This window comes from Protopterus annectens, chromosome 2.part1, assembly GCF_019279795.1.
Source record: "Protopterus annectens isolate FY-2018-M chromosome 2.part1, PAN1.0, whole genome shotgun sequence".
Lineage (NCBI taxonomy): Eukaryota > Metazoa > Chordata > Ceratodontiformes > Protopteridae > Protopterus > Protopterus annectens.
Window position 1 is genome coordinate 610,297,730 of NC_056729.1, and position 27,844 is coordinate 610,325,573.

The following is a 27,844-nucleotide window of genomic DNA, read 5'->3' on the forward strand; positions in this document are numbered from 1 at the left end:
TTTAGGACCATCTGCCTATTACTTTTATGAATCTATGATCCCCTCAGTCTGTACTTGCACACTGGCATAATTCTAAACAATTATCCTAGCCAGCCCAGTGCTCCTGGAATCAGAGACTTGTGTGTAGTAGCAGGGGTAGCTCATGCTATTGGGCTGCAGGACTCTAGCCCCCCAGCTGTATACAAAAAAGAAAAGAAAATAGTAAAACAAATGCGAGTAGTGCATGCGCGGCTTTTCCGGACTGCTGGTGAACCAGTTTGGGGCATGCACACAGAATCCATACTGTTTCACCAGCATTTCGGATTAGGAAGAGAACATTCAGTAGAAATATCCCAGAAGTCTATGCAGTTACAACTGCATAGACTTGAATGGGGATCGGACTGCAATGTCTGCAGGCTGGGTAGCACCCAGCTTGCTCTGCTCTCACAGGAAGGACTTGCTCTCGTCACGGGCTTTGGATGGATGGGCTAGATGGATTTTATGGACAAGGACTTGCTTGTATGTGATTTATAGGCATCGGATGATGTTACAACTTGCTTGGATGTGTTTTACGGACTTTGAGGTATGGAACACAATGGAGTGTGTGTGTGTGTGTGTGTGTGTGTGTGTGTGTGTGTGTGTGTGTGTGTGTGTGTGTGTGTGTGTAATGCCCTAGTTGCTATATGGTAGTGGGTAGAGAACAGGCTTGAACCCTGTACCTTGGGCCCAAGTTGCAAGAGCCTGAATTCCCCACCCACCATCATTTGAAAAAAAGTTTCAGATTTTTGCCTCATATTTGTTCTATTCTGTTCTTCATAAAATCTGTGGTTTCTGTATTTTTGTATCTTTACAAAGTCAGTAGTGCAGTGGTGCAGTGATAGCATTGTTGCCTCACAGCTACAGGTTCTCTGGTTTGTTTCTTGGCTGGGGTGCCTTCTGTGTGGTGTCTGCATGTCCTCCCTGTGTTTGTGTGGGTTTCCTCTGAGTGATCTGGTGTCCTCCCATCTTGCAAAGACATGTGTCTGGAGTGTTTCTCCCTGGCCCTCTGCTGAAAATTGGCTTTTGTTCCAAGCCAGACTTTCCTGGTTAACAAATGTTAAACAAATAAAAATGACAAGCATTTGAATTTCAGACATCATATTCTTCAGAAAGTACATGGTAACACAAAACCTTTTATTCTAGCAATTTTCTAAGTTGATAAGATGGATATTTGAATTTTGTCCCTATTTTTGGGAATGTATTCCCTCATTATTGGCTTCATCCAGGTTTTTTGTGCTAAGGTTGAGTGCTATGGTAAGAACTGAATTCACTGAATATGTTTTGGTGCTGTGTTCCCCTATTATTGGCTTTGTTCAGGTGTTTTGTGTGAAGAGGTTGACAGCTATGTTGAGAACTGAATTCACTAAATGGTAGCCATTTAAGTTTCAGTCTTCCTCTCTTTCACAAAACAGCTGATTTGGCATAGTGGTATGTTGCTCTGACTGTTTTGCACAGGGTCCTGGGTTCAAAACTTGGCAGTGAAATGTATGGTGGTAACACAGCATTTTATTCTAGCAACTTTCCAACATTATACAAGTAATGTTTAAAATGTGTCCCTGTTTTTTGGGCTTTTACCCCCCCCCTCCAATACATTTTGGCTTTTTCCAGATTTCCTGTGCTGCAAAGTTCAGAGATACAGCTGAGTGTTGAGTAGATTTTACAAGGAGCTGAGAGCTGCAGAGGAGCAAAAGTTTAGTACTGCTTATGCTGAATCTGCTTGCATTGTTAATAGCACAAAAGGTAGCATACTTCGTTTTGATGCAGAAGGCTGTGGGTTCAACTCTCACAGTAGGTAGATGAATTGTTGATACTAGACTGTGTTGCAAAGGGGGTGGATGCTGCAGTCCCTTTTGGTGAAGATACCTAGTAACTATGAACCTAGAAAGGTTCACCCAGACCCTGCTACACTTTGCTGTGAGGGAAAGGTTAGTTTGCTTTTTATTTGTTGTACTACTTTATTGCCTTTTTCTATTTTGAAAACTGTGATTTGTTTTATTTACCTTGTGTTTTACTTGTATTCTGCTTTTAACTGCATATTAAAACTTGAAAAGAGACCACAGCTCTGTCTCTTGTGCATCAGGCAAAAATGATTTTCCCCATGCTCCCACCTGGTTACTGTAGTGTTCTTAAACACCACTGTCTTTGTAGTTGCCTTCCTCTTATGTTAATTTGACCATATATCTAATTTTCAGTTTTTACTGGCTTGTGTGAGTAAACACAAAATTATCATTTTTTGAAATCACTCCCCTTCAACTATTTAAATTTATTGGCCATCCTACTGTATTCCATAGTACCAGAATACAAAAGTGACCACGCCCTTTCAATCTATCTTGCTATTTTAAAAATAGTGACTCTCCACTAAAACTTAACTTTTTAAACAGGTAAAACGTAAGTTACCTACTTTCACATCTAACTCATCTAGTGCACACTGCAGTGTTTAGGATAAACCATTTTTTTCATCTTACCTTTAAGCATCCCTGTGACTAGCACTTGCTTTAAAACCTACTGGAAAGCACTAGGAAATCTTAAACTGATACAAGCACTCAACTCTCCTTGTTAATAAGGAGAAAATAATTGTAGGCACTAAATAGCCTATAATTGCAAAGTACCTTGCTAAGGTAAGGGAAAACAGCTCTTGTACTTTACAAAAAAAAAAGCACCAAACCAGGCATGTCCAAGGGTCAGCTTCCGGTGATTTCTCCTGTCCACCTGGTGAATCTGGGCATACTGGGGCAATGCAGCAATTGTCTCATGTACACAGACAACCCTCTACTCCTACCACCCAACACTACAACCTGCGAGAGATGCACTTACATAGCCAAACTGGAAGCAAAGCTCTCTACACCCAAGATTGTACTAGACAGTCAAGAGGAGAAGGTTAACACCCACACTACACCTCAAGCAACACATAGCCCTTCTAAACCCACTCCACTAACACCCACACATAGCAACACTAAACCCACATATGTGAAGGCCCTTAACATTAACCTGCCCAAGCAACAAGGACCTCCGAAGCTGAAACAAACAAACACCAATCACACCCAAAGTGTCACATAGCTCACAACGCCAGTGTGCCACCCAACAACAGCCCTTAAAGCAAGACAACATACCCACCACTTTAGTCATAGGTGACTCTATAGTCAGGCACACTGATGTCCCACTCACCAGGATGAACAAGGAAAAAATTACAGTCAGCTGCCTGTCAGGTGCCAGGATCCACCACATAACACATGCACTGAAGTCACTCCATAACAAGTACAAATATGACTCTGTCATTGTCCATGTTGGAGTGAATGACTTGAGACGTACCTCTATGGACTACATGAAAAAAGACATGGAAGAGCTCTTGGATCATGTGGCCCAGGCAGGTATGACCCTAGCCCTGAGTAGCATCCTGCCTTCGACCAGAATTATACCACAGTATAAGGACAAAATGATTGACTTCAACAACTGGCTAAGCTTCTGGTGTCATTCAAAGGGGATCCAGTATCTGTCTGCCTGGGACGACATGATCGACAGACCACAATTTTTTGCCAGAGATGGTCTGCACCTGTCGCCCCTGGGATTCAGGTTACTGGCTAAGGATCTTGCCACCCCTATAGTGCCTTTTTTAGGCAAAGTTCAAAGGACAAAACCACCACAGTAACAGGTGCAAGCATGCAAAATCTGAAGGTAATGCTACTCAATGCTAGAAGTCTAAACCTCAAAATGCATGATCTCAAGGCACTCCTAAAAATGGAGAACATCGATATCTGTGCAGTGACTGAGACCTGGTTCAAGGCTCCAGAGAGCACCCCTGCAATACCAGGCTACAACTCTTACAACCCTTTTCAGACAGCAAACCAGGACCAAAACACTAAAGGTGGAGGAGTGTCCATATTCACCAAGGATATTCACAACACTAGGCTAGTTGCCCAACACAATTTGTCTGAAATTCTCCAGGTGCAACTAACATTAGGTAAGACTGCAATCCAAATTGTAGCTTGCTACAGATCCCCCACCATGCCCCAAGATTCTCACTACACCTTTCTGAACATACTGGAAAATATTAAGATATAACCAAACACCCTAATACTGGGTGATTTCAACTACCCTGCCATTAACTGGGAAAACTACTCATCTACCAACACCTTTGTCCAACTGTTCTTGGAATTCATAAATTCCAATGCCCTGGATCAACTAATCCTTAGTCCCAACAGGGGCTCCAGTATCCTAGACCTGGTCATTACCAACATGAGAAATTGATGCTCCACACCTATGGTCACCCCCTCGTTGGTCAGGTCTGACCTTAAGCTAATCACCCTTAACATCCACATCCCACCCCCACTACCAGTAAGGAAACCTCCGTACAAAACTTCTCCAAAGCCAACTTCATGCTACTCAAGTCAGAAGTGACAAACTTCATGACACCCATGCAGACGGAACTGAAAGTTCGACTGCTGAATCCTGCACTAAGGCACTGGATGAGCGCATCCACCAATGCATGAATCATGCCATCCCCAATAGTACCAAGATGCTCTCCTCCAAAAAAAGGAAGCCAATCTGGTGGTCTCTTGCCATAAACAAACTTTGCAACAAAAGGAAGAAACTGTTGCAGAAAACAGGAAAATCCCAGGATGCAAAAAACTCCCTTACCAGCCTCAGTAAGAAGCTGAGATCCCTCATAAAATCCTCCAAAGATAGTTATGAAAATAAAATTGCTAAAGATTCCAAAGACAACCACAAGGCATTCTATAGCTATGTCAAGAATCTAAATGACCATGCTCAGATCTGCTCTGAGCTACAACAGAATGGCATTAAATATACTGATTCCAAGGATATTGCCAATATCCTGACCGATCGATTCAGTGCAAACTTTACCCCCTCTCACCCCCTAAAGGGCCCATCTCAATACCGAAACATTGCCAAATTTCCGGTAATAATGGCCACACAGGTAAAAACCGCACTCTCCAGAGCTAAGAATACAGCATCCATGGGACCAGACAACATCCCAGGCTATGTACTACATGAACTACAAAATGAACTGGCTCCTCACCTAAGTGTCATGTTTAATCATAGCCTTACCTCAGGCTTCATACCCACTGAGTGGTGCACAGCTACAGTTATCCCACTCCACAAGGGGGGATCCACCTTGGATCCCAGGAACTACTGCCCCATCAGTCTGACAAGCCTGATCTGCAAGGCCATGGAACGTATTATCATGGAACTTATAAACAAAGACATTGGCAACCTTCAAACACTAGACCCCACACAGTTTGGGTTTGTGAGGGCAGATCTTGTCTCCTCAACCTGATTGACTTCTTCAAATCAGTCTCCAGAGATGTGGACAAGGGTAAGATGGTCCACACAGACTATCTGGACCTCGCCAAGGCCTTTGACACCATCCCCCACTCTGGAATCATAGATAAACTTACTAAGATGGACATTAATCCCTACATCTCTCGATGGGTTACCAACTGGCTTACTGACAGAACCCACACTGTAAAAGTAGCCGACTCCAAATCCAGCTCCAGACATGTGACAAGTGGAGTACCTCAGGGTTCAGTCCTGGGACAGCTCTTGTTTGGCATCTACTTCTCTGAAGTACAGGCCAACACTAAGGGACTCTGGCTAACAAAGTTTGCAGATGACTGCAAACTTGGAGCCATTATTGAATTCCCAAATGATGTGGATATTCTACAAAAGGGACTTACAGAAACAGATGCTTGGTGCCAGAGCCATGGGCTCAAGCTCAATGCCAAGAAATGTATAGTTATCCCCTTTGGGAAAAAACATGTACCTGTGAATTACCACATAGGTGGCAGTACACTAAACACCGAAAGTGTGATAAGAGACTTAGGGACACAGGTGGGCAGTGGTCTCACCTTCGATAACCACATCGCCACAACAGTCCAGAAATCCTTCTATTTGGCAAACCTCATCATTAAGGGCTTTTCATCCAGAAAAAAGGAGGTCATTGTTTTACTGTACTCATCCCTCATTACATCCATTATAGAATACAATGCCTTGTTTGGTATGTACTTCTCAAGACAGCTGCAACAACTGGAAAGGCTGCAGGAATACCTCACTAAAAGAATCACAGGCCTAAAGCAGATGCCCTATGCTGACAGTATAAAAAAACTCCACCTATACTCTGTCACATATCGTTTACTCAGAGGCGATCTCTGCTTAACATACAAGGCCATGTCAAACCCAGAGCTGCTGGACATGCTACACTTAAAGAAATCCCAATCTCTCAGAGACACATGATCCAGGGATCTAAACCTTGTCATCACAATGAACAAAACATGCTGGAGGGATAGGTTACTGACCCAGAGACTCCCCAGACTCTGGAATAAACTGCCCATACATGTTAAGCAGAGCGCCTCTTTGGCCCTCTTCAAAAGGAACCTTGATGATTGGATGGGAGATAGGAAATTCACCCCAGGATCATATCAGTCACCCTGCTAGACAGTGGTCAAGGGAAGTAAATACTGTGGGAAGAAAATATCCAGGGAATTGTTATGGCTAGACTTGCATATGCCCTAGGGCCGATAGCCTAGTACCAGCCTATGAACCTATGAATCTGTTATCAGTTTGCCATCCATTCCCTATTGCAATATTACTAGCTTATCATTTTTTTAGTGTAACATAGGGAATTTATTACTCAAGGGCAACAGACACTTTATTTGTAGATGAAACAATGAAATATAAAGTTGTTTGCTAGCAGCAACCTCTTAATTAGTTACAGATCTCTTTAATGTGGAATTATTTAGATGACTTGTACTTCTTCAGAGATTGTGTATATTTACTGATACTGGTGGACTGTAGAAGTTTGAGTAGACTTTTATGATGGAAATGTTCTGAATTGGGCAGTTTTGTCATTATTGGTGCATGCATTTTGTTTTATTGTTTACTAGAAAAATGTTCAAAACAATAAATGTAAAACACCCTCTAAACTTGTACTGTATTGTACAAGGAATATAATTTAATACAATCAGGAAGGTGTATCAAAGAGCATGTGTATGTTTTGTGTGCAAGGAGCCTGTGATTTGAAAATAGCCCAAACCCAAAGTTAATCTTCATCTGCTACTGGCAAAATGTATTTTCTTTGAATGTGGGTTTCAATGCTGTTTCAACGAATGTGAGTTTCAAGGGCAGAGAAGTTTTAATGCTAAGTCTGTTTTCATTGTGAGACTACATTGCTTTGTATAGCAGATATCTATTAGTGTCTGTGCTGTAAAATGCAAAATAAAACTTTCAAATGGAGTCCAAATCATCGCAAAAGTAAAGCAGTATGCACAATAGTGTTTTTGGTAAATGAGGTGAAATAGCCAAGTAATAGTTCATTGGTATGGCTGCAGGGGGGATGCTCCATTTGACCATGATTTTGTGAGGGGGGAAGGGCAGCAAACTCAAAGACAGCCCCGGCTGAACTATACCTCTCAACTGTCCAGATTTTTGCAGAATGAATAGATTTTTGCTTCTTATTTTTGGTCTGCTCCTCATAAAATTAGTGGTTTTCTGGCAAATCATTTAGGAATTAAGTCACTAAATAATAACAGACACTGAGTTTTAGACTTTATAACCTTCAGAAAAATGCATGCTAAAGCAAGACCTGTTATTCTATCAACTGTCTCAGTTTATACAACAGCAATTTTTAGTACTGTTTATATGTTCCCCCAATATATTTGGCCTTGTCCAGATTTCCTGCATTAACAGGTTGAGAGGTATGTGCAAATAAATTGCTTTATAGAATTAAGCATATCCAAACCTCTCAACTGTCCCTGATTTTGGCTCAAAATATTGCTCTTCCCCTAATAATCCCTCCGCAAAATGGCAGTTTTGGAAGAAAACGTGGCGGGTTTGCAATTAATAAATAACTGTAATAATCAGAGTTATAGATTACGTTTATTTCAGAAATGCATGTAGATTCTTTTATTTTGTCAGCTGCTCAAGTTAGCAGTACTAATATTAAAAAAGTGTCCCTTCTTTGACAGGTTCCCAGCTGTATTCTGTGGCTATTTTATATTTTTGCATCACATTTTTGGTCCATTTTTCATAAAATTGTGTTATTTTGGCAAATTAGTGGCAAATCATTAAAGACTGAAGTTAGAAAATAATGACAGACATTTGAGTTTCAGATTTCATACCCTTTAAAAATTCATACTAATGCAATACCTACTATTCTATTACCTTTCTAAGTTTATAAGAGCAATATTTAAAAATTGTCCTTATTTTTGGACCTTTGTCCCACTTCTATGTATGGCTTTTACAAGATTTCTTGCTCTGAGGTTGAGAGGTATGAGAAATGTGTCAGGGCCATCACAGTCAGCCAGAGACATTTCAAATTGTGACATACTTGTTGCACCCCACTCCCCCATGTAGTGACTCTGGATGTATCCAAGCAAGGCAAAGAGCATTTATGCAATGTAAATGTGCAGGGTATCCTCCCATCCAAGGTAGACATAAGTACTACAGTGGCTTTTCATCTGTCCTTGATTTTGCAGAATGTTCTGGTTTCTGTCATATTTTTATACTGTTGATTTATGCTTATTATTATTCAGAAAGTGCCTGTTGCTCTGTGTTTAAGTAGCAAAGCTTTAATGACCATCCTGTAAGCTTGTTTGAGATTGTAAGATGCAAGTAAGCTTTAATAAGCATACTGTTAAAGAATTGCCAACATTGAAAGCCTTTCTGTTGTTGCCATGCAAAGAATACTTACATAACTAGATAACGTATAAGCCTTGGGTATTGAAATGCATATGACAGTATTTGTAATAAAGGGCAGGATTACATTATTTTAAGAAGCTCATTACATTTGTTGGAGACTTGCAGTCATCTTTGCAGGCTTTACCTGCAAACTAAACAGAATGCCAATTTATCGTGTGTGGTCCATAACCTGTGCAGTAATCCTTTAAGCAATGTATCTTGAGTTTGTTTCTTGTTTGCTTTTCATTTTTTACTTTGATCATGTTTTCCCCATGAAACAAGTAAATAGTTGTTGTCAGGCAGCAGGTCTTTTTTGGATAAGAAACATTTTTACAAGTGGGGGTATCACAGAGATTGCTACTTTCAGCATGTTACTTGGTACTTTAATCTAATCTGACTTTTGGCTTTTCCTGGTTAGGGGTCGCCACAGTGGAACTTCAGTCCACTCATGATTGGTAGTGGATTTTTACGGTGATGAGTTGCCAGCCTGATGCCCAACTTTCAACGAAGGCACACCCATTCACGCTCGCACCTACCTGCATGTCTTTAACGTCACTTGACTGTGGGGAGGGCATACAGATTCCACACAGAAGCCGCTCCAGTCGAGAATCGAACAGCAGAACCTCTTGCTGTGAGGCGACAATGCTAACCACTGCACCACCGCAACTTGGTACTTTAATAAAGCTGAATATAAATTATAATTAAAACTGCAGTGCAAGGAGAAGTGGTTTGAGTTGAGTGCTACTTGTTTTTCTTATACTTGAATTTGACTGGCATTCCAGTAATGTATTTAAAAAGTAATTTATTTTTTCATGCCTCACAACCTTTTTGTTTTCATCTAGATATTAAGTAAGCTGTCATGCAGCCAATGCATTGAAATATTTTTTTTCTTCTGCACTTCATTTTGTCTTGATTGGACTCTCATAATGAAGGTTTGGCACCCAGGGCAGCGTATTTAATTAAAGTTGCAGTTTTTAGCATAGCTCCTCCCCTTTCTAGTTGACCCCCACCCATTCAGCTGTCTCCTGCAGACCCCCTTTGATTTGAAGTCACCAGCCGCTACTGTGTAGCAGGCTCACATGATTAATACATAAAAATTGTTCATTGCATGCAGGGCTAATTTTGCTGCTCTGATGAGTATTCTTCTGAACTGCTGCCATTCAAGTAGGCACTTACTGATTTCTCTACTTGCATTTTTTAATGACATGGGTCAAGCTTAAAATGACCACATGATCTGTGTACCTACTGGCACTCCCAATCAATCTGTCAGTGTGAACGTTAAAACTACCCCACTCTGTGCTGCGTATAGTCCTTAGTGTTACTGTCTTCTTGTGATATACTTAAACGTTTTTCACCATTCACCTATTCACATTGCTAACAGCCTTACTAACTCAGTATATGAAAACATTTACTCTATAATAAATTAATTGGTATGGAGAATCCACATAATTTACACACACACACATATATATATATATATATATATATATATATATATATATATATATATTGTTTTGCTGCTAAACATTACAGAAAAACAGAAAATATGCAAAAAAATCAGCAATGCTCTGGTTTTGAAAATGCAATTCGCACATTCAATGGTACTGAGAAGAGGATAGTGACCATTACATATCATGCCATAATGCAAGATCTGAAAAGTTAAGTTCAGTCACCTACCAAAGCATATCGCCTGCCCTTTCATAAATAAATACATTTCTTCATCATCATCATCATTATTATCATTATCTCTGTAATCATCAACATCTTCATCATAATTTAAAATAACCCACATGCCAGTAAGTTTTACAAAGGACAAAGAAAACCATCCTGTTTGATGAAATGCTCAGCCTGTTTAATGTAATGGTGTACCTAACTCATAATCCTTTAATTGCTAACTATCACAGGCTTATGTTTATTTAGGCAAATTTAATGCATAGAAATAAGCATTAAAATATATTTTAAAGATTGAAAGATTACAATTTGGAAGTAGGTAACGAGATTAGTATTCTTTTCAGTAGATTAATTAACAATGTTAACATTTCACTGACAGGAAGTAGTTTAGAGGGAGGTAGCATGCTACATTTTTCTGCTCTACCATAGTTATAAACAACACTCCCTATTTAAAAAAGCTCTGCTGAACTACAACTGTGTAGCACCTTTAAAATAAATGAATAAATAAATAAAAGGGAACAGGAGAAGGATCAGAAGGTAAGTTATTCATAGTGAATAGCATCCTCCATACCCTGATCATATCAGCATTCAAGAAAATCAGTATCTGTTCATTTCTTTGTGCAAGTCAACATATTGCAGGTATGTAAGAAATAATTCTGTGTGCCAGGAAGGTACCCCATATTTATTTCAGTCAAGTTTGATAAGTCATATTAATACACTGGACCCTGGACACTTTCAAAATTATCTACTATTCTTTCTTTTCACTGCTAGATATAGAAACACTGTAATTAGTTTGCATTACTATTTCTTGCAAACTACATACATGTGATTGGTTCAAAGATTTATCATTCATCAGTAATTATAATACAAACATGGTTGTACACTAACATAAAAAGCACCACATTATTAACTGCATTCACGGGTTGTATTATTTTGGATGGTCTTTTGTGAGGCAGGCAACATATTATAAAATGTTATACTATACCTGCCATGGCTGAATGCGTTTAATTTTAGATCTGCAACCATATGTAAATGATTCATTTCTAGACTGGCACAACATTATGTTGCCCAGTGAAGACGCATAGCCATAAACTGCAAGATAAGCATGGTAGGTGTAACTGAGATCATTTAATTCAAAATAATCAATGATTGTTTCATCTATCATTTCCATGCCTGTGCAGACTACTTTCTCATTATTCATCTCATGTGGGGTAGTTGAAGCAAAACTTGTGTTCGCCTGCCACTTACATGCAAACACTTTCTCCCAGTATGGTTTGATAAAAATATCAGCAGTAGATGTTGAAGGGTTCAGTCCTTGGAGGAAGTCTTTAAATCCTGCCATGGTTCCTGAAAAGGGAATAAGTCCTAATGTGTTATTCATTATTATTCTTGCTTCGTTTGACAGAAGACCTGGAGTGATGGTAAATGCAGCTGTGAATAATAACACTCTCCCAGTAACGTTGTGTAAATAAAGGGCCTCAAGGAATGCTTTGGCATGTATTTCATCACTGTTTATAAGGATAACGTTTGCTGTAGATTTTTTGACTAATTCAACAGTTTTCAACAGCCTTTCGTTTGAATGCTGAGCATGAACTCTTTCCATAAGTTCTACACATGCTCCCAATCTTAAAATTTCCATTTTTAAGTGCTGGCCACCAAACTCACCTGTTTCATTGTCTATAGTTATTATTACTACCCATTTCCATCCAAAGTACCAAAGTAGCTTAGCTACACCACTATTTGGGAAAAGATAATTGGGTACAGTACGAAGAAATGAAGGGAACTGCATTTTGTCACTTAAGGCCACTTGGAATGATCCATGACTAATCTGTAAGAAAATAAAAAAAAAAAATGAAGTTGACAAGATAGTGACTTTAGAGCTTCTATGTATAATTTTGCATCTTTAGAATAAATAAATTAACTAGTATCTCAGGGTAAACATGTAGTAGAGATCCATTACACAACAACATTTTAGAAATTTCAGAGTGGACTATACTTATTTAGGTTTGCCTTATAAGATTGCTACATTCTCACTTGAACATGTTTCTCAGGTAATTTCCACTAATAGTCTGTCTACTGAATGATATATACTTCAATATTTTCTCTCATAATTTTAGTTGTTCCCTAAAACATCATAACATAAACATGCTAGTCAAATATATGCTTAAAATCAGTAGAATTGAACAGGGAAATCATCTCTTTTTGCTTGCTCTCCTTCAAACCGTATATGTAAATGCAGTATTTATTTACAACAAAACTTTACAGCAAACAAATGTGTTATTTTAGTTCAGCTTATTGTATTCAGTTTCTTGAAAGAAACCTCCTACTCTTTAGTATACTATGGGAAGCAAAGCAGTCAAACAGACTTTCTTTTGTGGAGCAGTTTGCTGAAGATGTATTGTACCAGAATACCTTTAAACCATTTCTATAAAGAAAAATCAAAAAATTCAACTTTATGTGGCACTTATTTATGTGATTAGAATCAATGTTCCATATGCATATTCTAGCAAGATCTGGAAACAGAGCAAATCCTGGGGTGTCTGCAAGTACTATCAGATATTAAATATAAAGAAATCTTCTTCTTGCCTGAAAAACATATCACTCTTTAGAGGGCTTTGCCAAAACAAAAATGAATAAAAATTGTCATGTATACAGCCAAACATAAGCGGTAAATATTAGCATCCTAATATGTATTCTATCAGTGTAAAGAGGAAGAATCTCAGATCGGACACAATGAAATACAGAAGAACAAGTCACTGGTTCAGGAGGTAGAATATTTACCTCTGATGCAGGAAGATCAGAAAACTGTGAGTCATATTCCAACATCAGATACTTGAATTCAAAATCTTCCAGTGCTGACAGTACAGTGTAGCATTAAGGGGTGTGCAGCACTCCTGAGGTTCTGTCCTTCATAAGAGATCTTTAAATGTGGTCTTACCTGTCTGAGTTAGTGGTAGCTCAGGTGAATGGAACAACTCCCATGGCACTTATTTACTGATTGATTGATTGATTGATTGATTGATTGATTGATTGATTGTCATTTAACTAGGTTAGTCCAGCTGTGCCAAAGGCCCATTTTCAGTGGAGACCCAAGGATACAATAAAAAAACAAGAATATTACATAATTAATTTAAAGCTTAAATTTGATCTCCAAGTCACTACCTCCATCAAAAAGACTCACCATAAACTTGGACTCCTTTACCGTAACAAAAGACACCTAACCAATACAGCCAGAATTACTCTCTCCCATGCATTTCTTCTTCTCACCCTTCTCTACAGCTGTCAAATATTCACAAATCTTAATACCACACTCATAACTAAATTCGAAACTACCTATAATAAGCTTGCTAGATTTGCTGCAAACCAAACCTACAAGTCGCACCATTGCCTATCCCTTAAACAATTGGACTGGCTCAAATTCCCTCATTTGCCCCTACTACATCAACTGCAAATTATCCACTCCATCCTCTATCTACCATCTTTCTGCCCTAGCCTTCTATCAATTATATCTAAATATTCCCCAACCAGGACACTACGCAGCTCAGACCAGGACTTCCTACAGCTCTATAAACTCAAAACCAAAACAGGGTGCTTACTTTATAACTATAACCCTGCTGCAACTTGGAACCAACTACCCCTAGAATTCAGGTCACTTGACCAAACCAAGCATTTCAACCTAGTCACTTGGAGATACCTAACAAATAAATTGTCCTGCCACTGTAGTCATCCCCCCTAAAACTACCCAACCTTAGCTTCTCTTCCTCCTCCCTCCATTCTCCTCCATTGTCTAGCTTAATAATCATCTACCCCTCTGTCTCTATGTTTAACCACTTTATCCCCTTACTACTCCTCCTGTACCTGTACTGTATACAACCACTTATGAATTATGAACACTGTATTCCTTTTATGACATTGTACCTAAGTTTTTGCAGTATGATTATTGTCATTGTACCCAACTGCTTTCTGTATGATTTATTGTAAATTTTTTTTGCGGTATGATTTCTGACATTATACCCAACTGTTTTTCTTTATGATTTATTATAAATGTTATCTCTCTAACTATTTGTTTAGCTGCAAATGAAAGTGTCTTACTGTTTGTAAGTAAAATATAAATACTGACTGTGGAGCTTTTCTCCTCGGGTCTCCACTGAAAACGAGCTAAATGCTCAGCTGGACTAACCCAGTTAACAAATGTAAAATAAATAGATAAATACATAAATAATTATATCATACATTCAAAAAGCAAGAAAAATTACATAGTTATATTGTTACACATATTTACAGTAACAGATGTTACATGAAAAGTATATACAAAAATAAAATGCTGAGTGAACAGCAGATTACAGTTTAGAGAAAAAAAATCTGACTTAGGTTTATGGTAGTATGTCATAATATTACAGAAAACAGAGCTAGATCAGTAATAAAAACATGATAGTGTTGCTATTAACAGAGAGTATGAGAAGCAGAAGGCTGAAGGATTTAGAGTAATGAGAGGTATATAGAGAGATGGGGGGAGGAATTAAGAAGGGTCCTGGCGTGGGTAGGAGCTTGAATTAAGAAGATAGTTTTTAAGTTCAGTTCTGAAGTGGGTTGTACAACTGCTGTTGCGAATATTTGGTGGGAGATTGTTCTAGGCTTGAGAGACTGTTTTTTTTCTAGAAAAGTTTACAAATGTTTTTGCTGGTTTTATAAATATTAAGATGGTGTTGATCAGAGCTGCATAGAGTTTGAGAAGGGGTGTAGAGGGATATGTGAGAGGAGAGAGAAGGACAGGTTGAGGGTTTCTTTAGTAAGGTGTGAGTGAACTGTAGCTGGGAAAGAAGCAGCAGCAGGGGGAACTCAAGCCATTGAAACTTTTTTAAAGGAAGGCAGTGATGGGATTTCTATCACTGATTGCTGGCAAATCGAGCTATGTTGTTATAAGATCGGTCCAGTTTGGTTATTAAGGTAGATTGCAAAAATGTGAGTATAGGAGAGGCATACAAAAAACAGGATAGGTGGAAAGACAGGGTTTAGAGTTAGAAGCAAGGAATTTTTTTTTTCTATAGAGTAGACCCATTTTTTGATTTGCATTTTAATACAGTGTTGTATATGGAGGTCAAATTGTATTAGGTCATCAATTATAATACCCAGAAGTTTAGTATAAGAATCAGCTTTGATAAAGGTATTGTCATGTGATGAGATGGTAAAAGTGGTTTTATGGTGGGAGAGAGATTTAGGGAAGAAAAGGAGGAGTTTGTGTTTTGGGGGGTTTAGGATGAACTGGTTATCAGTTAGTCATTGTTCAACGTTGTGAAATGTTTTGAGTGATAGAGTGGATATGAGAGATGTGTGTGTGTGTGTGTGTGTGTATGTATATATATATATATATATATATATATATATATATATATATATACACACACACACACACACACACACACACACACACACACACACACACACACACACCACCCAGTCTAAATCAGACTGTTTCTTTGAAACCTGCATTAAGATATAAACAAATGTGTTTGATATAGGGACCTCTGCTTCTAAAACTATTGTTTTTAACCATGATTTAATTGTTTAATTAAATAATTAATGGCTGTGTAATTTTTGATAGTATAAATATGGTTAGTATGTGTTAGTATTTTATGCACTGATAAAGGGTTTGTTTGACCTGAAAGCTCTGTTTTATTAAACACAAACAGTTTTTAGTACTTAATAAATAAGCAGCTATCCAGGCATGTCTAAGGGTCAGCTCCCAGTGGTTTCTCCTGTCTACATGTTGAATCTGGGCATTTTGAGGCAATGCAGCAATTGCCTCATGTACATAGATAACCCTCTCCTCCTACCACCCAACACTACAACCTGTGAAAGATGCACTTATATAGCCAAACTGGAAGCAAAGCTCTCTTCACCCAAGACTGGACTAGACAATCAAGAGGAGAAGGTAAACACTTGCACCACATCACACTCATCACATAGTCCCTCAAACCCTACACCACCAAAACACCCGCATAGAAACACAAAACACACACCTATATTTGCAGAGGCTCTCAATAAAAATCTGCTCAAGCAACAGAGACCTCCAAAGCAGAAACTCAAGCAACCTCCACCCCCACCAACACAACCCAAATGACACATAACCCACAAACTCAGTGTGCCACTCAACCACAGCCCATAAGGCATAACAACGTACCCAACACTCTAGTCATAGGTGACTCTATAGTCAGGCACACTGATGTTCCACTCACCAGGCTAAACAAGGATAAAGTTACTGTCAGCTGCCTGTTGGGTACCAGGATCTGACACATAATGCACACACTCAGGTCACTCCACAACAAATATATTGTCCATGTTGGTGTGAATGACCTGAGATGTACCTCCCTGGACTACATGAAAAGAGACATGGAGGAGCTCTCTGATCTTGTAGCCCAGGCAGGTATGACCCTAGCCCTGAGTAGCATCCTGTCATCACCCAGAATGATACCACAGTACAAAGATAAACTGATTGACTTCAACAATTGACTAAGCTTCTGGTGTCATTCTAAGGGGATCCAGTATCTGTCTGCCTGGGATGACATGATCGACAGACCATGATGCTTTGCCAGAGATGGCCTGCGTATGTCATCCTTGGGATTCCAGATACTGGCTAAGGCTCTTGCCACCCCTATAGTGCCTTTTGTAGGCAAGGTTCAAATGGCAAATTCACCACCTTAACAGGTACAAGCAAGCAGAATCTGAGGGTAATGCTACTCAATGTTAGAAGTCTAAACCTGAAAATGCATTCACTCACGGCACTCCTTAAAATGGAGAACATCAACATCTGTGCAGTGACAGAGATCTGGTTCAAGGCTTCAGGCAGCACCCCTGCATTTCCAGGCTATAATTCATACCACACCTTTTGCCACCTACCCTGGACAGAAACACTAAAGGCAGAGGCGTGTCCATATTCATTAGGGATATCCACACCTCCAGGCTAGTTGCTCAGCATAATGCATCCGAGATTATCCAAGTGCAACTAACTCTGGGCAAGACTGTAATCCAAATTGTAACTTGCTACTGATCCCCCACCGTGACCCAGGATCCCACTCCTCATTTCTTGATACACTGGAAAATAATAGAGTACAACCCAACACCCAAATAATGGATGATTTCAACTATCCCACCATTAACTGGGAAAATTGCTCACGTACCAACTCTTTTGGGCGGCACAGTGGTGAAGTGGTTAATGCTGTCACCTCACAGTAAGAGGTTCAATTCTCAGCTGGGGTGCCTTCTGTGTGGAGTTTGCATGTTCTCCCTGCATTCACGTCAGTTTCTTCCGGGTACTCCGGTTTTCTCCCACATTCTAAAGACATGCTTCTGGAGCATTTCTCCCTGGGCCTCCACTGAAAACAGGATCTGTGGAACCTAGTCGGACTTTCCCAGTCAGCAAATGTTAAATAAATAAATCTTTTGCTCAATGTTTTCTGGAATTCATAAATTCCAATGCTTTGGATCAACTTATCCACACCCCCACCAGGGGCAGCAATATCCTAGACCTGGTCATTACCAACATGGACAACTGGTATTCCACACCAGAGGTCAATTCCTTCTTGGTCAGATCCGACCACAAGCTAATCACCCTAGACATCCACATCCCGCCCCCCACCCTACATTAGGGAAACCACCATAAAACATTTCTCCAAAGCCAACTTCATGCTTCTTAAGACAGAAGTGGCAAACTTTACAACACCCATGCAGATGGCCAATAGAGGTACGACTGCTGAATCCTACACAAATGCACTTTATAAGCACTTACACGATGGCATGGATCATGCTATCCCAAACAGAACTAAGATGCTATCCTCCAAAAAAAGGAAGCCAATCTGGTGGCCCCTTGCCATAAACAAACTCTACAGCAGAAGAAAGAAACTGTTGCAAAAAAGAGTAAAATCCCATGATTGGAAGAACTTCCTGTTCAGCTTCAGTAAGAAGCTGAGATCCCTCATAAAATCCTCCAAAGCTAGTTATGAAAACAAAATTGCCACTGATTCTAAAGACAACCGCAAAGCATTCTATAGCTATGTCAAGAATTCCAATGGCAACACTCAGATCTGCTCTGAGTTACAGCACAATGGCACTAAATGTACAGAACTAACTGATATTGCCAACATCCTGGCAGACAGGTTCAGTGCTAACTTTACCCCCCCCCACACTCCTTAAAGGGCCCATCTCTATACCGGAAGAAAGCAAAGTTCCTTTAATCACAACTGCACAGGTAAAAAACACACTCTCCAAAGCCAAGAACACAGCATCCATGGGACCTGACAGCATCCCAGGCTGCGTTCTACATGAAATGCAGAATGAACTGGCACCCCACCTAAGCACCATGTTCAATCATAGCCTTACCTCAGGCTTTGTGCCCACTGAATGGTGCACACCAACGGTTATCCCACTCCACAAAGGGGGAGTCACCATGAACCCTGGGAAACTACCGCCCCATTAGCCAAACGAGCCTGGTCTGCAAGGCCATGGAACGTATCATCATGGATCTTATAAACAAAGACATTTGTAATCTCTAAACTCTGGAACCCACCCAGTTTGGGTTTGTAAAAGGCAGATCATGTCTCCTAAACATGATAGACTTCTTTGAAGCAGTCACCGAAGCTGTAGACGAGGGTAAGGTGGCTCACACAGCCTATCAAGATCTCGCCAAGGCTTGTGACACCATCCCCCATTTTGGAATTATAGATATACTCACTAAACTAGGTATAAATCCCTATGTCACAAGATGGGTTGCCAAGTGGCTCACTGAAAGGACCCACACTGTGAAAGTAGCAGACTCCAAATCCGATTTCAGACCAGTGACAAGTGGAGTACCACAGGGTTCAGTTTTGGGTCCTCTCTTGTTTGGTATCTACTTTTCTGAAGTACAGGCTAACGTAGAAAATCTTTGGCTAATGAAGTTTGAAGATGACTGCAAACTAGGAGCCATAATCAAAACTCCTAAAGATGTGGACATCCTACAAAAGGGTGTCATTGAGACAGACGCCTGGTGTCAAAGCCATGGCCTCAAGCTCAATGCCAAAATGTGCATTGTCATCCCCTTTGGTAAAAACTCTGTACCCATGAGCTGCCACATTGGTGGTAGTCAACTTAACACCGAAAGTGTGATAAGAGACCTTGGGACACAGGTGGACAGTAGTCTCTCCTTTGATAATCACATCACCACAGTAGTCAGGAAATCCTTCTACGTGGCACACCTCATCACAAAAGGTTTCTCATCCAGGAAAAAAGAGGTCATTGTTCCCCTCTACTCATCAATCGTTAGACCTATTATAGAGTACAACACCCCTTTTGGTATGTACCTCACAAGACATCTACAACAACTGGAAAGGCCCCAGAAATATCTCACAAAGAGGATTACTGGCCTCAAACAGATGCCCTACGTAGACCGTCTCAAAAAACTCCAGCTTTACTCCGTTGCATATCACCTACTCAGAGGAGATCTCTGCCTAACATACAAAGCTATGTCAAACCCAGAGCTGTTGGACATGCTCCACTTAAAGAAATCCCAATCCCTGCAAGCTACACGGTCTAGGGACCTAAACCTTGTCACCACAATAAACAGAACATGCTGGAGGGATAGATTCCTGTCCCAGAGACTTCCCATACTCTGGAACAAACTACCTATCTGTATCAAACAAAGCTCCTCATTAGCACTCTTCAAGCAAAATCTTGATGATTGGATGGGAAATAGGAAATTCACCCCGGGGATCATCTCTGTTGCTCTGCTCGACAGGGGCACAGGAAAATAATTTACTTGGGTGGCAAAAGCCAGGGTACCTTTTTGGCTAGGCTTATATAGGCCCTAGGGCCAATAGCCTAGTACATACCTATGAACTTGTTCCATATTACCGTTGCTTGGTTTGTTTCATACTGTATTTTTAAACATTGCCATAGATGTGTATATGATCATTATACTATTCATTCTTTTCTTTTGGCACTTAATTTATTTTCCACACTGATTTCTTTCAGCAGGATAATACTTGACTAATACTGGAAAATAACTTCCTTTTTTAGATCTCACTTCATCCTAAAATCTCGCATACTTAGTATTCATGAATCATCTTACAGGATTAGACTTATCAAGCAGCATCTTATTTAACACCCAATATTATTGCATAAATGTTAAGCACATAACTATTTTATAAGGCCCAGTCCCTTTGTGTGTGATATTGTATATCACACCTCATTTTATTTGGTTTACCCTTGAGCCACCTAAATTTTATGGGTCTATATTATAAAGACGAATGTTCAGGTTGTCGAACACCTAAACGTCAACAGCTAGACAGCGAAAGCTGAAAACTGCAAATGGCCACTTCTACAAATTTTTTTCACAGGGAAAAAAATTGCTTGGCCATTAACGGAAATTTGCCCTTTTCTTCAATGTAGAGTGGTCTCAGAGTTGGTATATTTAGTTGGGGGGGGTGAAGCCCCCCAAATGATTAGGTTTGAAATTTTGTTTTACTGTCCACTGGCCTAGCGAATGTTTTCCCTGTGAAAAAATTTGCAGAAGTGGCCTTTTGCGGTTTTCAGCTTTTGCTGTTTAGGTGTCGAAGTTTAGGTGTTCGACAACCTGAACATTCATCTTTATAATATAGACCCGAATTTTATTTACTGTTTTTAATAAATCTTTCTCTAATCTTGAAGGGGAACATGTGGACTCTATCTATACATGCTAAAGTCTCTAGTACCACAAAATTAAGTAAATATGACATTTTTAAGAGACAACTGATATAATAGCCAAACTACTGTAATACTTTTGTTTCCTGTAATGTCATCTCACTGTTTTAATAATTTTCATTGTCCAATGTTAATATGTAATACAAACAATTCAAACACTGACCAATATACACCTGTTTGAAACTCATTTCTATATCATACTTTTTCCTACTTCTTTTTTCTCTTTAAAAACTACTGCTATCAGTGAAGCAAATACCTGAACTTATCCTTATTTAATTCCTATATTTTCCTCTTACCCTTTAAGCACTCTACATGATTTTGTATTAACATTCTGTCATAAATGACTTCCAAGATGGCTGCACTTGGAGTAGCAGCTTAATTTCAGCTCTCCCAGTGTGAAAACAGAAACTCAGAAGAGAGAGCCAGTAAACTCATATTTTGGGGTACATTTCATTAACTGGCTAGTAAGTTCACTGTCTGAATGCCAGCAAAAAGAAATTCAGAAAATTTGAAAGAAAATCAATTGCAAAAGGTAAGGAAAAACACTGACAAGAAGAATTCTGCAGCTGTTTAGCAAAAAGCAGTCCAAGCTCCAGTTTTGGTGCAAACATGACTTCCAGTAATCTAAAGGAAAAAATAAGTCAAATGTACTCAGAGCTGATTAAAATAAATAAATACTGATGGAGCATATCAACACAAATAACAAAAGGCTGAAATAAATGTAAGAAGCTTTAAATAGATATTTATATGAGGTGATTCTTCTTCTTTCGGCTTTTCCCGGTTAGGGGTTGCCACAGCGGATCACCTGTCTGCTCATGATTGACAGTGGAGTTTTATGGTGTCGAATTGCCAGCCTGGCACCCAACCTCCCACAGAAGGTACACACATGCACTCATGCCGAGGGCCAGTTTAGAGTGCCCACTCCATCTACAGCATGTCTTTGGAATGTGGGATGAAACCGGAGCACCCGGAGGAAACCCATGTGACCACAGAGAGGACATGCAGACTCCGCACAGAAGGCACCCCAGCCGAGGATCAGACAGGAGAACCTCTTGCTGTGAGGCAATTTAGATGAGGTGATAAAACTGCAAAAATCAGAAGTCAAAATGAAGAAAAGGCTGTCTGAATATGAGACTGCTCAAGAAGAGATGTTTAAAAAATAGAATTAGAGGACAGAGCATACAGGGAAAACCTGACATTTTCTGCTGTACCAGAGAAGCTGGAAGGAATAGACTGCATTAATTATATGAAAGCACAAATAAGCAACTGAACTAGTATTCCACAACAGGAGTTGTGAATTGAAATGGCACATTGTATACATGCTTCAAATCTGGCCATGAGAAAGCAGCCTAGAATTTTAATAGTAAAGATACAATCCTACCAGCCGGAGGAGTTGATTCAGTTAAAACTGCAACAGAAGAATAAAGAACTAAAAGTGGGAGACAGTAGAGTATTTGTGGAAAATGGTTACTCACTGTTCACCATGCAGAAGAGGAGTAAATGTATTCCTCTAATCAGGGAATGTTGATAAGCAGGTATGAGATTTAAACTGCTGTACCCAGCTATATTAAGAATATCCTTTCCTGGAGAGACAAAATCTTTTGTTGATGCGAGCATGCTAAGGAGGAAATGCAAAAGTTTGTTCAACAAAAAGAGAGCTATGAAACAGAAGGAAATTGTGCTACTTGTTCTTCTGGTAATAAAGACCACAGAGAGACTGTGCCAGTGAAACCCTTTCCAATGTTTCAATGGAAAATGCTTGAGAGACAGAAAAAAGCACAAGAGATGACTAGAGGAAATGAGAGTACATTGGAAATTAAGCAGAGACTACATTTGGGAGATGGGGATAAACAGGAAAAAGAAAACAGCAACTCAGGAATTGACAAATAAATGGGGAATTTCAAAGAATTATTTATATTTGTGAAACATGACAAAAACAAGAAAACCTGGACATATTGGACTTTTTTGACTTTGTTAAACTTTTAGGGAACTCTAAATCATATGCCCTGCTTCATGTCATTAATGTTTGCAAGAACACTTAGAAGAGGAGAAGAGGGAGAGCATTAACAGTAAATAAAACAAAATTTTGCTCTTAACAGTAGTATTTTTATAGTGCAGGATATAATCTGTGTGCTATAAAGCAAAGTTTTCTCAGTTATTTTCAGGTCTAATGGTGATACTAAAGTAAACAGGTACCCCTGTTTTTTCCTTCTTCTCTCTTTCTCCTTGCTCAGTTTTAAGACATGTAGGCACTGCAATGTAAAAAAAGAAGAAACGTCTGGTCAGAAGAGCATGATACAAGAAAAATTTATATGATTTTTTCATTCTTTCATAGGGGAGTGAATGGATTGAGGCTCTTGGATTGATCTAGTAACACGTTTTAAAAGAAAGCAAATAAATGTATTTATTTATTTATTTATTTATTTTACATTTGTTAACTGGGAAAGTCTGACTTGTAACAAACCATTTTTCAGCAGAGGCCCAGGGAGAAATGCTCCAGACGCGTGTCTTTGTAACATGCATAAAATATAAAGGAACATTTAATTTAGCAAATAAATAAATGCTTGTAGAAGCAACTGAATATCTGGGTCTCATGTCTTCATGGAAACAATCCGATAAAGAGCAATAAAAGCAGAATACTTTTTTCTAGTAATGGTTATTTTCAATGGCTAGGAGATAATGTTTACTAAAATTGTTTTCTCAATCTGGGAGAGCAAAACGTTAAGACAAAAACAGATAGCACTTAGTTGAAGCACAGGCTGTACTGTGTGTCTTAGCATGGAAAACCTTCTTTTTAGGTTATTCAAAGTCTATGGGTGTGACTGTCAGTTTAGGACAATTCTTGCTGTTAGGTTTTAGGGGTATATTGGAGGTGTATTTTTTATTGGGGGGCTTTCTATAGAACAAAAAGTTTTGCAAGATGTGATATAGACTGAAATGACTATGACAAAAAATAACTATGTAACAGATCAACAACATTAGTGTATGCATGTAACACAAAAGCTGGAACTAGATACTTAACAAAAAAGTTGTTACACATAAAAGGTGTGAATAATAACTTTTTCACATAATTTCTATATTGTCTTTAAATGTAAAGGTTCTCACAGATATATACAAAAAAGAAAGAGTAGTAAACTATGTTAAAATGTACAGTTCAAATAGCTATGCTACAGAAGACACATTTGGAAAGAATTGAACATGTGAATTTGATAAATAAAGATTTTCAGGAGTTATTCAGCAGAATACCTGGGGCAATGAAAAAGAGGAGTATTTACATTAATTGCAAGAGGAGCTTCAATAGTGATAGAAGAGGATGAAAAATATAATAATAATGGTAGATTTATAGTACTAAGAAGCTACTGGCAAGGGAGGAGGATTATACTGGCATGTATTTATATTCCTAAAATTGCTATAATGGAGTTTAGGAAATCTCTTGGAGAAATAATCATCTTTCATCAGGGAGTACTACTAATAGATGGGGACTGGAACTTGATTTGCAGTAGTGAATATGCGTTGGGGCCCCAAAAGGGAAAATATAACAAAGGAGGGTAGACTTTTGAAGATATTTATGAAAATATTTTGCATATAAGATATGAATTCAGTAGTAGGAGTTTGGAGTGAATTTACATATTATTCCCCAAGATACAAAAAAATGGGCTAGGCTAGACAGAACTTACATTTCACAGGAACATGTGCATTTAATTAAACATTTTGATATGCATCCAATAACTATTTCAGATCACGTGCCAATAATAACTAAAATAAAAATTCAGGATAATCAAATAAAATGAGACATTGGTGCTTTCCCACCTATCTGTTGAAAAGAGAGGAATTTAAGGAATGGGTAGTGCAAATTATTCAGAAGTTATTAGAGAAGATCGACATTTTTTCTGAAAATATAACTAGGGAGTGGGATAAAATCAAGGTGGAGCTTAAAAATAGGGTGGAAATCAATGAAAGAAAGATATGGTTAAGAAGTAACAAGAATTACTTAGAAGACTGAAAAATGAAAACCCAATGGAACAGAGAGCAAATCCAATAAACCAAAAACAGCAAAACCCAGTGGCAGAAGACAGCAGTAATATTCCAAACGGCTTCAGTAAAATCCACAAATGTTTAATGTAAGTGCTTTCGTAACGTTACACATTAATTACTTCATCATACAATCATAACAGCCCCAACGATACCTTATATATTAAATAATTACTAAAATCTACCAATCCTAACCAGTAAATTCCCTCCAAAATGTCCAATTAATTACAAATCAATTAAAAACAATAATTTCAAAACTGCTACTAGCAGCTAGCATTCCTATAGCAACCAACATCATTCAATAAACTGTGGGACATAATTTAAAGACACATACATTAATTTAAAAACATGCTGAACCCATTCATATTATTTCCTTAATTTCCTAGCCTTTAGATCAGGTTAAGAGGGACACAGTCATACAGGCTAGACTCCTGATGTGCCCTCAATCTCGGGATCCACTGAAGCTCAACATTTTCAGTGTCATTCACTATGTCACCCAAACTCTTCATAGGTTTATAGGTAGGTACTAGGATATCGGCCCAAGGGCCTAAGTAAGCCTAGCCAGCAAGGTTCCCTGGCTTACACCACCCAAGAAAGTTAATTTCCTGAGCCCCCATTGAGCAGAGCCACAGAAGTGATCCCTGGGGTGTATTTCCTATTTCCCATCCACTCACCAAGATTTTTCTTGAAGAGTGCTAATGAGGAACTTTGCTTGACATAGATGGGTAGCTTGTTCCAGAGTATAGGAAGTCTCGGGGATGGGAATTTATCCCTCCAGCATGTCCTGTTTATTGTGGTGACAAGGTTTAGGTCCCTAGAGCGTGTAGCTCAGAGGGATTGGGATTTCTTTAGGTGTAGCATGTCCAACAGCTCTGGGTTTAACATAGCTTTATATGTTAGGCAGAGACTCCACCAGAGTAGGCGATATGCTACAGAGTAAAGCTGGAGTTTTTTGAGATGGTCAGTGTAGGGCATCTGTTTGAGGCCAGTAATCATCTTTGTGAGGTACTTCTGTGGCCTTTCCAGCTGCTGCAGATGTTTTGTGAGGTACATTCCAAAAGGGGCGTTGTACTCTATAATGGGTTTAATGAGTGCCGAGTAGAGGGGAGCAATGAATCTTTTTTCCTGGATGAGAACCCTTTTGTGATGAGGTGTGCCACACAGAAGGATTTCCTGACTACTGTGGTGATGTCATTATCAAAGGAGAGACTACTGTCCACCTGGGTCCCAAGGTCTCTTATCACACATTCGGCATTAATTAGACTGCCATTTATGTGGTAGTTCATGGGTACAGAGTTTTTACCAAAGGGGATGACAATGCACTTTTTGGCATTGAGCTTGAGGCCATGCCTCTGACACCAGGCATCTGTCTCAGTGAAGCCCTTCTGTAGGATGTACACATCATTTGGGGACTCAACTATGGCTCCTAGTTTGCAGTCATTTGTGAACTTCATTAGCCAGAGACTTTCTGTGTTAGCCTGTACTTTAGAGAAGTAGATACCAAACAGGAGAGATCCCAGGCTTGAACCCTGTGGTACTCCACTTGTCACTGGTTTGAAGTCAGATTTGGAGTCTGTAACTTTTACAGTGTGGGTTCTGTCAGTGAGCCAGTTGGCAACCCATCTTGTGATGTAGGGATTTATACCTAGTTTAGTTAGTTTAGCTATAATTCTAGAATGGGGGATGGTGTCGAAAGCCTTGGCGAGGTCAAGATAGGCTGTGTGAACCTCCAGTAACTGATCCAAAATGTGTGAAAGTCATCACAGCACTCCACTGCTGGGGTATTCTCCATAGTTTTAAACGTGTGTCAGTAATTCTACAAAAATCTGCCCTCTCCAGGGTGAGGAGAGCTTGGAAGGAGTGGGGTTTCTTACTTAGAATGGAGCAGAAACATCTTTTTCTAGAGTTGGTTTTGCTATGTTGGAAGGTTTGACTGTCTATAAAAGGCACAATGGGGAGAACAATGTTTCAACCAGTATTTGAAAGTTTAGAGGTGACAGGTGCAGGCCATTCTTGTCAAAGCAGACTGGTCTGTTGACCATACCCTCCTATCCTGACAAATAATTCCCTTTGAGTAACACAACAAACTAAGCTAATTATTAAAGTCAATCATCTTCTGGTCATATTGTGACATCATACTTGGAGAAGATAGAATGCTAGCTCCTACCAGCGTGGAGCACATAATCTGAGAGCTCCATTGTGGCTGTCTTCATATAGTCCAGGGAGGTAAATCTGAGCTTATTTACACCCACATGGACTATGCCTGAGTCATACTGATACTTGCGATCCAGTGACCTTAGTGCATGTGTGAACTGGTGGATCCTGGCCCTTCATAGGCATCTGATCATGATTGTATCCTTACTTGTGTTGATGAGTGACACATCTGTGTCTCACACTTGAGTCTCCTATCACAAAAATATTGGGGTTGTGCACTGGTTTGCCTTATGAGCTTAGAAGTCGAGGCTCCATGAAATGTGACTGTATGTGTTGTGGTGGGTGTTGTTTTGGTGGAGTGCTTTGAGGGCTACTGAGGATATTTGTTGTAGTTGCAATATCTGGGAGGTCTTTGGGGCTTAAAAAGATTACATTTAAGAGCCTCAGCACATATGGGTCTATGTGGCAGATATGTACTGCATGTGGTGTGTGTAGTGTGTGCATTACTGACAATGTAGTATTGCAAGTGCTTAAATGTGAGAGTTTTGCTTCCACTGATATTGTG

The 27,844-nt window shown here is 39.3% G+C and overlaps 1 protein-coding gene across 1 annotated transcript in view; it reads right to left on the reverse strand.

Moving 5' to 3' along the window:
- Positions 1-11,359: 11,359 nt before the first annotated feature.
- The window catches only part of LOC122794874 (extracellular calcium-sensing receptor-like), a 205,405-nt gene continuing 188,920 nt past the window's right edge, over positions 11,360-27,844 (reverse strand). The window contains exon 2 of the mRNA XM_044063473.1: positions 11,360-12,208. Within this exon, the coding sequence (XP_043919408.1) occupies positions 11,360-12,169 (810 nt within the window). The 5' untranslated portion in view covers positions 12,170-12,208. The remainder of the gene's footprint in view (positions 12,209-27,844) is intronic.